General features: G+C 36.5%; 1 protein-coding gene across 1 annotated transcript in view; it reads left to right on the top strand.

Moving 5' to 3' along the window:
• Window positions 1-12,944, top strand: part of RAD23B (RAD23 homolog B, nucleotide excision repair protein) — a 44,196-nt gene that overhangs the window by 16,619 nt on the left and 14,633 nt on the right. Inside the window, exons 3-5 of the mRNA XM_061201070.1 lie at window positions 340-419; window positions 3,326-3,594; window positions 8,405-8,460. Coding sequence (XP_061057053.1) covers window positions 340-419; window positions 3,326-3,594; window positions 8,405-8,460 — 405 coding nt within the window. The remainder of the gene's footprint in view (window positions 1-339; window positions 420-3,325; window positions 3,595-8,404; window positions 8,461-12,944) is intronic.

Here is a 12,944-nt window from a genome sequence, read left to right as displayed (position 1 = left end):
TGAATTTTATTTGTCTTCATGATCTCCTCTTTCTCAGGACCTAGTTAATATTTCCTTACCCAGCAAGTCTTTGTTATTATAAGTAATAATTTTTAAGAAATGCTTGGGATTGAGATATCTACATACAGTATATGAGTTTGCTATCTTTTAGTCAAATGCTTATTTATGCCTTCTTAGCTAATCATGTATCTACTTGTGTTTATCTTGGCTGACTGGTAATCTTTTTCTTTGGGGAAAGTTTTAATTGATAGAATTGATGTCGGTGATTGTTTTAACCTCAGTTAGTGTAAGACAAAGTTACGGTGCCTTCAGTAATATGTTTTTTTCTTAATGTGCTAGGCAAAATCCTCAATGATGATACTGCTCTAAAAGAATATAAAATTGATGAGAAAAACTTCGTGGTAGTTATGGTGACAAAAGTAAGTTTCAACCTCGTTGTATATATCTTTATGCATGTGAATTTAAAAAAAAAAAAAGATGATCCCAAGTCTTGCTTTACACTTTCAAGTGAAAACAGTTTATACACATCCATAGTGGCATGCACTTAATTGTTATTAAAGGTTTTAACAGTTTGCTTTGAGTCAACTATAAAGTTAATAGTTTTATATATTTGTAGTTTGAGCATAATTTTAAATATGTCAAAACAACTGATATGTGAAGTGTCATGTTAAAAATTATTAGGTATTGTTGGATTAGTAAAATCACTAATTGTGTAATTATTAGAGAATGTGATTCTTAGAAATTGAATAAATGTTTCTTATTTTGTAGTTTTTAATAAGAGTGCCTTAAAAGGATTTGCTAAATGATGTACTAGACCTAACAAATACTTCAGGGCCGAAAAGACATATAGATTAACAATTTCAGTGATATTTCTTAGCCAATGGGATAGATTTTTAGAAACTAAAAAAGGGAAAAGACAGCTAAGAGAATGATGGAATGATTATTGTGAGAAGGTTTTTAACAGGAACTTTTTTGTGATTTATTGGACTGAAATAAAAGTCAAAAGTTTTTCTCTAAAGCAGAGAATGAATATGGGTTCTTTCAGGATTTTTGTTTTATTTATATACTTGTTTAAAGATACATAAACATGCAGTAGAGAGTTAAGACAAATAGAGGAGTGGTGGTGCTCATGATACTTTTAGGACTGAATTATGATCCTAAATTCTAAACTCCTAATAATCTCAGAAGAGTAGTGTTATTTGTAGCACCCAAAATAAGTTTAAATAGGTAATTGGAAACCAGTTTGTCAAAGACTGAAAATAGAATAAATGTGAGTTTTTTTTAAAGTCTCAAAGTAATTGATATATGCAGTAGAAAACAAAGTTGAACAAGTAAATTTTTTTTAACATCTTTATTGGAGTATAATTGCTTTACAATGGTGTGTTAGTTTCTGCTTTATAACAAAGTGAATCAGTTATACATATACAAATATCCCCATATCTCTTCCCTCTTGCGTCTCCCTCCCTCCCACCCCTCCCTATCCCACCCCTCTAGGTGGTCACAAAGCACCGAGCTGATCTCCCTGTGCTATGTGGCTGCTTCCCACTAGCTATCTATTTTACATTTGGTAGTGTCTATATGTCCATGCCACTCTCTCACTTTGTCCCAGCTTACCCTTCCCCCTTCCGTATCCTCAAGTCCATTCTCCAGTAGGTCTGCATCTTTATTCCCGTCTTGCCCCTAGTGAACAAGTAAATTTTAATTATGGCATACTTTTGTAGTGAGAAACGAAAAGCAGCTAAACAGTTTACATGTACTGGACTTAATTTTTTTTTAATCTATTAAGAACCATATTGATTTTGCTATATTTAAGCACTTATTAAATGTTAAACTTTAAATACACAGGAACAGAATCATATGAGGAAACTTTGCCTCATCTAGTTTTTTCAAAAATTGTGGTACACAACACAAAATTTACAGATTTAACCATTTTTAAGTGTTTGGTTCATTGGCATTAAATACATTCACATTGTTGTGTATCCACCACCACCCTCTGTTTCTAAACCTTTTTTCATTTTCCCAAACTAAAACTCTGTACCTGTTAAACAGTAACTACCCATTTCCCCCGCCCCCCAGCCCCTGACACCACTGTTCTCCTTTCTATGAATTTGACTACTCTTCATACCTCGTATAAGTGGAATCATACAGTATTTGTCCTTTTGTGACTTGTTTATTACCCTTAGTATAATGTCTTCAAGGTTCATCCACATTGTAGCATGTGCCAGAATTTGTCCTTTTTAGGGCTGAATAGTATTCCCTTGTCTAATTTTATCATACATAGTACATAGTGGAAAATGTGGTAGCGACACATTTGGGTATGTATTTGTTATGGTCTTATTTCCTTTAGTATTATAGTAACGTTGACTATTTAGAACATAACTAAGAGTTGAGCAGGATAGGTAAGTCCCATCCCCCTACCTTGCACAAGATGCTTTTTTCCAGTACACTCTACTAGCTCAAATAGAACAAGTCACAAATCCACTCATTGCATTTACAGTTTGTTGATTTATACTTGGGGCAAATTATGTTGAATTTTAATCTCATCTTCCATCAAATCAGTTACCTTTTCACCTTAGGTAAGTTATGAGCTAAGCAGGTAGTGAGCATTGATAGGCTGTAGGAGAAGAATAAAACTCATATAATATGATTTTTACCCGTATGTAATTGCTTTTTGCTTGGTAGGAATGTTTATGGCTCTGATTCTAGTTCAGAAAGTGCTGAGCATGCGGTTATAACTTTATTTGGCCTTTATTTGTCGGTTTAACTGTATATACATCTCAAAAGTTATGTTAATCTCTTGTAGTTACACCTATTGGCTTGTAGTCAATATTGGGATTTTCTTCCCTCCTCTAAAATACAGCAGACTATCTGGCATGTTCATTAATCATACTTCTGTTTATACTTTCATTTCAAGAAAGTTATTTTTGTTGCTTTCAAATGACAATAAATACTTTGAAGTTATAACCAAGAAACTTTAATTGTGAAGTTTTGGGGGGGAATTATGTGGTTCTTTTTTTGGATACGCATTCTGTACATTTTAAAATATTTGCTTCTTTTGGTTCTTTTTCATAATGATCCGAAGACTGAAACCGTTGGCTAAAGCTAATGGAAGTTGATAGTTAATATATATGCTCTCATCAGCTTTGAAAGAATAACATAAATAGTGATTCAGATTGCCGCTATTGATCACTCATTATGTCACCTTACAAAATTATTTTCAAGTTACAAACTTGTATTAGTGTTATGTTTGTTTGTAGCATCTAGAGATCAGATAATAATGCAGTGTTTTATCATAATGCATTATTTTGATTTGTAATGTGTTTAGCCCAAAGCAGTGACAACACCAGCACCAGCTACAACTCAGCAATCAAATTCTGCCACCACTACCACAGTTACTTTCTCCACAGCACCAGCTGTGGTTCAGGCCCCAACCCCTGCCCCCACTTTGGCTCCCACTCCCACACCTGCATCTGTCACTCCAGCATCAACGACAGCGTCTTCTGAACCTGCACCTGCTAGTGCAACAAAACAAGAGAAACCTGCAGAAAAGCCAGCAGAAACACCAGTGGCTGCTAGCCCAACATCAACTGACAGGTAAGAACTGGATTCTAGGAAATTGTATAGGAATATGTTCATAACAGTGACTTCATGAATGTATTTATTTTGATTATTGTTTTGATCAAACTAACTTTCTATCTACTATGTTAAACTTTTTCTAAACTTTGAACTCTGACTAAAGCAGTATGCTTGTGTCTGTTTACATTTCCGTAATCTGAATTTGTATACTCTGCATTGTTTTTTTTCTCCCAGGGTGAAGGGAAAGGGGTCAAAGTCATTATTCATTTTGTGTAGAAAAGTTAGGAAATACAAATGACCAAAAAGAAGAATTATAAAATAATCTGACACTATATTATAGCTTGACACATTATAAATAACTTGACATTTGTCCCCCAATCATTATTATACTTGACCTATATTCTTTGACTGTTGTCACATCTATCATAAACATCCTTCCATGTCAGTAAATTTTTCCAGTTGCTACATAGTATTGTGTTTGGGTCTAACATTTGTTAGGTCTTCACCTTAGAAAAGAAATTAACATCTTTGGATTTTTCCTCATCTGTAAAATGTGGATGACAGCAGGACCTATCTCATAGAGTTGTTATAAGGATGAAATGAAATAAGTGTAAAAGATATGAAATAGCACATGGCACACAGTATGTGCTGAGTAAGTATCTACATCTTTGTGAAGTTGTATAGAAATTTAAGTTTTTGCCTATGTAGATCTTTAGAACAGAAGAAAAAGTGCTGGGATATTTTGGGAGCAAAAAAAAGTTCTTGTAGGAAGTTGGCAGTTAGGGTTATTGAGTAGTTTGTGACAAAGGTTTTTTTCCCGAATGATAAATAAAATAACCAAAACAATGCTTCAGTTCTCTTGGCTGGAAATCATACACGGGAATCTCTTCTTTATCTGAGAGCCTGAGTTGCTTTGTGTCCAGTATGTATTGGCACTGAAGCAAGCGGTTTGTATTTTGTGACTTCGGTGCAACTCAGGACCTCAGTGGCAGTAGAGTCCTGGAATCAGGACCAGACACAATGGAAAACTATGCAGCATTTGGAAACACTGACATAGAAGGATGTCTGTGATAAATACAATGATGAGAAAGAATTTAGTCATGAATTCTTTCTGATCATCTTTCATTTTAGTGTTCTGTCTTTGAGTGCCGTTTCTTTGACTCAGTCAACCATGTTGGGAGGGGTTTGAGTCACCTGGTTTGTTGCTGCTTCGGGCGTCTTTTCAAGGATTTAATTCCCCAAGAAAACACAGGTTCAGGTAGTAAAATATTTTCCCTATGTCAGCCTGCTGTACTTTGCTTTAGGCATTCTGAAACACTGTTGCCTAATTTGGTACTTCTCCCATGTACAGCTAGAATTGCATACAATCACCCTTAACTAGTGGGAGACAACCCAGAGTCGGCCTATGCTATTGCATCAAAAGGCTGTTACATCTTTTCTGTGTATGGGAGGGAACTTATAAATTTCACAAATTGGTTTTCCAAATCATTTAAACATTGTAAACTTAATTAAATATGTCTTGAGTTGGTACAGTGTATCTTATTTTCTTAATTGCTTTAAGCTCCTTTTAAAAAGCTCCATAGTGTAAGAATTTCCAAATTGATCAATCCATTTTAATGTGCTAATATCATCAATTCAAGTTTTTTTATTATCTCTATTCTTTTTATTTCTTCTTGGGAGTACAGTTTTATTTATCTGTTCTCAAGAGTCAGGATTATCTTTTCAGACCCATAGAGATTACATAAAGGAGTTGATGGTCAGAAAAGCAGACTACAGAGTTGCCTACTTACTTGGGCTTTGTACACCAACCTTTTACTCTTTTTTTTTTTTTTAATATAAATTTATTTATTTATTTTTGGCTGCTTTTGGTTCTTTGTTGCTGTGTGTGGCTTTCTCTAGTTGCGGCGAGCGGGGGCTACTCTTCGTTGCAGTGTGTGGGCTTCTCATTGCAGTGGCTTCTGTTGTTGCGGAGCACGGGCTCTAGGCGCGCGGGCTTCAGTAGTTGTGGCACGTGGGCTCAGTAGTTGTGGCATACGGGCTTAGTTGCCCAGCGGCATGTGGGATCTTCCCAGGCCAGGGCTCGAACCCGTGTCCCCTGCATTGGCAGGCGGATTCTTATCCACTGTGCCACCAGGGAAGCCCAACCCTTTACTCTTATTTCCCCAAATTATACACCTCAGAGAAGGATAGCACAGAAAGGGAAGGATGAGGGAAGCTCAGAAAACCAGCTGCTTAAATGTGCCTTAGTTTCTTCATTTGTGCTATAAAACATTTAGTGTCTTATAAAGCACAGAACTCAGTGAGATAATTATCAGAAGATATGCTGGTATGAATTTGAGGAGTGTCAGAAAGTTTATCACCCTGGCCTGACATTTCATTATTAGGGATTTGTTTCTTTAGGTCAGTTTTGTTCTTTAAAAGCCACCTATTGCAGTGCAAATTCCACTTGTTGATATCTACATTAGAGACACTGCACTTGTGCACAAGGACAGTATTGCTTGTAATTGAGGACAAATTGGAACCAACCTAAATATCCATTAGTAAGGGCATGACTTGACATGTTATTTGTATTAGAGAACTGTGCTATTCAGGTGTGGTAGTGAATAGGCAACATCAGCATCACTGGGAGTTCGTTTGAAATGAATTCTTAGGCTCCACCCTAGACCTCTAAATAAGAATTTCTGGGCGTGGGTCCTAGAAATCTGTATTTTAACAAGCTCTCCTGGTGAATTCTTAGGCTTCCTAAAGTTTGAGGAGCTCTGATATCCAATACTACAGGCTAGTTAAAGTATGCAGTATATATGCATATTAAATAAATGTGGTTTCAAGGCTTTGTTATCAAGTGAAAATAGCAGATTGCAGAACAGTATAGGCAATAACCACAAACCAAACAAAAGCCACATAACAGCATTGCATGTTTTCTGTGGGTGGCATATTAATGTGTAGAAAAACAGTAGCAGAGGGACAACACACTAGCTGATAAAGTGGTTTCCTCTGTGGATGGGGGGGAGGAGTGTTGAGGCAGAGTCAAGATTGAATGGTGGTTAAACGGTATCTCAGTCTTATCTGTAATGTTTAAAAAGAAATTTTAAAACAATGTGCAAAAATAGCACAAATTGTTCTATAAAAGAACAGTAACAAAGGGGTCTAATTCTACCAGACAGTAAAATGTATTATGCATGGTAATGATTACAATTTAGTATGGCTCTAAGAGCTAGAAAGACTGCTTGGTGAAATAGTAGTCTAGAAACAGACCAAAATACATACAGCGACTTAATATAAGATAAAAACGTAATTTCAGACCACTGTGGGGAAAATGCTATTAGGATAAATGTCTAGCCATCTGGAGGTAAAAAAAGATGGATCACATCTTACACTCATAAAAATAAATTTTAGATGGATAGAGATTTAATGTAAAAGTGAAACCATAAACTAGAGGAGAGCGTAGGAAAATAATCTTAACCCAAAAAAGTCATAAAAGGAATGATTAATACATTTGACTACAGAAAGAATTTAAAAGTTGGAAACCAAACAAAAAATGTCTTAATAGTTTGATTTGGAATGGAATTAAATTAAATTAAATGGAATACTCTGCATCTCTGGGAAAAATTGAGGCAGTTGTAGTTCTGCTGACATGCAGTAATTGTTCAAACACACAACAACAAGACACAAGTCAGATCTAAGGCAGGAGAATTTGTTTTCCTATATATATAGTATAGAACTGTAGTATATAGTTCTTTTTGAAATTTTGCCTTCTACATGTTAATTTTACTATCTAGTTGATGAAGATATGTTAAAAATTATACCAAAGGATTGTCTTAATCATAACAATCATGTTGAGTGTTATGATACCAGGAACTTGCTGAGCACTTTACCAGCAGTAACCCTACCCACAGCACTTGGGGATACGTGGGTACCATTGTTGACCTCATTGTATTGGTGAAGAACTGACTGAGGCTTACAAAGTAATTTATGAATTCAAACTTAGATATTTCCGTTACTCTTACTATGCTGTAGGGTTTTCTAAGAACTGAAGTCTACTGTGTTTCGTTTCTAAAATTGGGACAGAGGTATATGTGTGTATGTTTTACTCAAAACTGCTAACTGCTGTCTTTACCACTTTTGTAAACCTCAGTTTATTTTTCTTTGGCCTTCTCTTTATGGTCTTTCATTATTGTGTTTGTGTCTTCTTTGTTTTCTAGACTCATCTTCTGCAATTGCCTAACAAAACTTAGTCCTTTTAAACTGGCTTAAAACTTGGTTACAGCTTGGGTCTATCCTGCCTCTGCATCTTTTTGTTTATGCTACGTTCCTTGACCTGAAGGCTTTCTTGCAGTTTCTGTGTTCAGAACTTAACTATAAGACCTAAATGAAATTCTACTATGTAAAGACTTCCCAGGCCTTTCCAGCCTAATGCAGTTTCTGCACGTGCTGTTTATCATATACAGCTTTTGATATTTCTTTTACTGTGACTTGACTTACAGATTATTTAATTTTTCTTGTAAATTCTTTCAGGGAATTAGTTGTATGTTATCTTTTTTGTATTCCTTAAATGGTAAGCTCTCTGTAAGGATGTTCTTTTTTATCTTTGGACATTTTAAATGATGGATTTGCAGAACAGAATGAGTATTAAAATTGAAAATTCTTCCCATGCCATAAATGTTATGGATAAAGCTTTGGGGTTTAATCTGCAAGCCTTTTTGAACACTGTAGCCAGACTTCTACATTTAATTAAAATCAAAGAATCTCTACAAATTGGATAGCTACTAAAGTTTAAGGTAAATTTTACATACTTTCTGATACATGATTTTCTAAAAACATTTTACAGTACATCAGGTGATTCTTCTCGGTCAAACCTTTTTGAAGATGCAACAAGTGCACTTGGTAAGTATCTACATTGTAAATTACCTTGTAAGAGACAGGGAGGAGGTTTAAGTTTCATTTTTCTAGATCACGAAAATGTTCATTTTCATGGTTGCTTCCAATCACGCGGCTAAATGATTTAGATAATTCAGTTGATGTTACTGAAGACTTTTGTAAGTTAGTGTTTTATATATTGAATCCTTTAAATTGTATTGTTAAGAGTTAAACATACTTCTTCCTTAAAGCAGATAATTTTCCATTTTCCAAATGTGGGTTTTAAATGAGGTTTTAACAAAGTTTGATCTGTGTACAGGTTTATTACAGAGTATCTTTGAAATGAGTATAAGATGTTACTAAATCTGTCTCACATTTCATCTTTATTCACCTCCAGCCTTTATTCCACCTTGTAGCCTTATAGGTCCCCATCTGCATCTTGTTGCTTGTATTGTACTTGCAGTGAAAGTGCCTTTTTATCCCGACTTTCAGTTTTACCTGTTGAATAATGTCTTTCCATCCTTCCCTTCACACCTAATCTGTCAAAATCAATTTGGGGTTTTTTGCCCATTTTCCCATTGTAACTATACCTGGTACAGTGCCTGCTATAAGTACTCATTATTGGTCTGTTGGATGGCAACCCCATTCCTGCCCTTTGGTACTCTTCTCTACTACTGGAAATGGTAGGGAGGTAGAAGACTGGGAACAGGTGGGAATGGCAGCTTCAGTAGAGTATGGGCTTCTGGTTTCCTTGTTTAGCTGCTACAGCAACAAGGTTCCAACAGCAGTAGTATCTCACAAGATATGGGATTGGCCCTCTGACCTAATTGAACTTGAACTCCATGGTGCCCTTATTGCCATGGAAAATGGCTGGCTGATTTCCCATAGCACATAGGGGCAAAATAGTTGTTTAATCAACTTAAGATCACCTGGATGTACCAAACCCACATTCCTATCTTTGAGAGACTGTTTTCTGGGATTACTCTGCTTCATATGAGTTAGTGTCCAACAATCGGGAAAACAGAAATCACTCTATTTCAAACAGGAAGAGGCTTAATCTTAGGAAATTGTTACAGAGGTGCTGGAACAGCTCAAGATTACCAAGAGATGAGTAAAGGGCTCTGTAGCCTCAGAGCTGAAACCAGCTAGCATGTGCCCCTGCTGCTGTCGGAGGCTGTGGCTATTGCCGTTGCTGCTTCAGTTGGAATGCACTGATGCAGCTGGGCGGAAGCCCGGGAGTCCACAACTCTAGTTGCTCCTGCTCTAGTCTCTGGTGGTGGTGTCTTACCTTTTACACCTTGCATCTCTTAGAACAGCAGTTCTCAACTGTATGGTCTCAGGATCCCTTTACTCTTTCATCTTTAATTTATCCAGTCTTTATGTTGATACCTTGCTTCTTTAAATGTTTCTTCCTTGACTTCTGTGACACCACTCTTTTCTTGAACCGTACCTCTGACTATTCCTTCTCAGGCTTTCTGGCTAATTCTTTCTATCTTACCTGGCTTTTAAATGTATGAGTTTTCTTTGGTTCTGCTCTAGGTCATAGTTCAAAGTTCAGACTATGGGAATGGCAAATACCACCCATATACAGTTGACACTTGAACAACACAGGGGTTAGGGGCGCCAACCCCATGTAGTCAAAAATCCATCTATAACTTTACAGTCAGACCTCTGTATCCATGGTTCTGCATCTGCAGATTCAACCAACTATGGATCATGTAGTAGTGTGCTAGGAATCGACTTATCTGATTATTAGTGGATCTACACAGTTCAAACACATACTGTTCAAGGGTTAACTATACTACAAGGATTCTCAAAATTAAAACTCGAGTACATATCTCTCTCTGACTTCCCAGACTCATTCTTTAAGCTGCCAGCTGGAAGACCTATAACCTCCACAAACTCCTTAGGTTCCAAATTTATTAATTTTTAATTCCCCCATCTGATTCTTCTCCTTTGTTCCCTTCTTGCTTGCATCATCTTCCACTCTCTACCAAAGTATTGGCATCAACCTTGACCCTCTGCCTCTCTTGGCCCAGTGAGGCCAGGAGTCCTATTGATCCTCCTTCCTGAAGTCTCTGGAATGTTTGTTTCTACTGCCACTTAATTGCCTTCGTTCATGTCCTTACCTTACTGATGCTCTTCTGTTACCCTCTTTTAACTGGTCTATTCCCTGCCACAGTGAAGTTTCTAAAAGGCAAATCTAATGAGGTCATTGTTCCTTTCACAGCACCTCCTAACCTAGAAGATAAGTACAAGACTTTTTTTTTTTTTTTTAATATTTATTTATTTTTGGCTGTGTTGGGTCTTAGTTGCGGCATGCGGAATCTTTCATTGCGGCCTGTGGGCTCTTTGTTGCAGCGCGTGGGCTTCTCTCTAGTTGTGGTGCGTGAGCTCAGTAGTTGCGGCACGCGGGCTTAGTTGCCCCGCGGCCTGTGGGATCTTAGTTCCCTAACCAGGGATCGAACCCACATCCACTGCGTTGGAAGGCGGATTCTTAACCACTGGACCACCAGGGAAGTCCCCCAAAACTCATTCTTAATGACATCTAAGGTTCTTCATCACTGCTTCTTCATTCTCATTAGCTCTGTCTCATGTTGTTCATTGTCCCTAATTTTTCTAGGAGTCATTTCCCTCATACTTGCAGGATCTAAAGAGTATCAAACTTGAGTGTAGGCATTTCTTTTTGAGTTTTTATAACTTGACTAAGAAGCATGATTTTAGGAGGCATAGCATCAAGGAGAGGCATGGGAGCTCTGGAGTCTAGACAGCTTGTGTTTGTGTATCTGCACCATGACTTAACAGCCGTTGATCAAATTGTTAATCTTTCTAAGCCTCAGCCTCATTATCTTTAAAAGGAAGGGAAAATAAACCTTTCTTATAGAGTTCTTGTAAGAATTGAATGAGAAACACTATGTTAAAATCGCACAGTTACGATACTCCACAACTCTTAATTTTGTTTAAAATTAAACAAAATGCCATATTGCTGTATGGCATATAATATTTTCTGTTCCTGGGAACTAGATTACTGAAAGTATATTGGCACCTGAGTGATTTGTGCTAGAATTATATCAGTGGGTAATTTAAAAGATAAAAATAGCTTAAGTACTTTATGGAATAGGTAGGGAAAAGTCATTACTCTAAACAAGGTATCAAATGCTGAATTTGCTCAGTGATACTTAGTTTTTTAAGCTATGCTTTCATAGTTATTAGATAACTTTATTGAAAATTTTGCCATCAACAAAGTAGAAAGGCAACTTATGGAATGGGAAAAAATATTTGCAAACCATGTATATAGTAAGAGGTTAATATCCATGATATATAAAGAACTCATACAACTCAATAGCAAAAAAAAAAAAACCAATTTAAAATGGGCAAAGTACTTGAATAGACATTTCTCCAAAGAAGATATACAAAAGACCAACAAGTATATAAAAAGATGCTTAACATCACTAGTTGTTAGGAAAATGCAAATTAAAACCACAATGAGATATCACCTCAGGCCTGTTAAAATGGCCATCATCAAAAAGACGAGGTATAGCAAATGCTGGTGAGGATGTGGAAAAAGAGAACCCTTGTAAACTGTTGGTGGGATTGTAAATTGGTGCAGCTACTATGGAAAACAGTATGGTGGTTCCTCAAAAATTAAAAATAGAACTACCATATGATCTAGCAGTTCCAGTTCTGGGAATCTATCTAAAGGAAATGAAAGCACTAACTTGAAAAAATACCTGCATCCCCATGTTCATAACAGCATTATTTACAATAGCCAAGACATGGAACAAACCTAAATGTCCATCGATGGATGAATGGATGAAGAAGTGGGGTTGTGTGTGTGTGTGTGTGTGTACACATAATGCGGTATTACTCAACCATAAAAAGTGAGGAGTTTCTGCCATTTGCAACAACGTGGATGGACCTTGAAGGTATTATGCTAAGTGAATTAAGTCAGAGAAAGACAACTCCTATAGGATCTCACTTATATGTAGACTCTTCAAATCAACAAAACAAAACATCAAACTCAAAGTGGTTTCCAGAGGCAGAGGATGGGGGATAGGAAGTTGGAAGAAGGTGGTCAAAAGGTACAAACTTCCAGTTATAAGATAAATACTAGGGATGTAGTGTACAACATGATGACTAGATAGCTAGCATTGCTGTATGGCATATAGGAAGTTGTTGAGAGTAAATCCTGAGTTCTCGTCACAAGGAGAAAAAATTTTTTTCTTTTTGTTGTATCCATATGAGAAGATGAATGTTAGCTGAACCTGTTGTAATCATTTCACAATATACGTTAAGTCAAGCCATCATGCTCTATGTCTAACACTTATACAGTGATGTATGTCAATTATTTCTCAGTGAAACTGGGTTGGGGGGGGTAGATAGACCAGAGTTGTAGTGTAAAATACTATATGAAATAAGAAAAAATTCTGCAGAAAAAATCATTCACCTGATTTTGTCACCTGTATATCAGGGAAACAGTAAAGCAAAAATGGCACGGTCCCTTGCAAGGT

The sequence above is a fragment of the Eubalaena glacialis genome, chromosome 9 (genome assembly GCF_028564815.1).
Source record: "Eubalaena glacialis isolate mEubGla1 chromosome 9, mEubGla1.1.hap2.+ XY, whole genome shotgun sequence".
Taxonomy (NCBI): domain Eukaryota; kingdom Metazoa; phylum Chordata; class Mammalia; order Artiodactyla; family Balaenidae; genus Eubalaena; species Eubalaena glacialis.
This window is presented reverse-complemented; position numbering and strand designations above follow the sequence as displayed.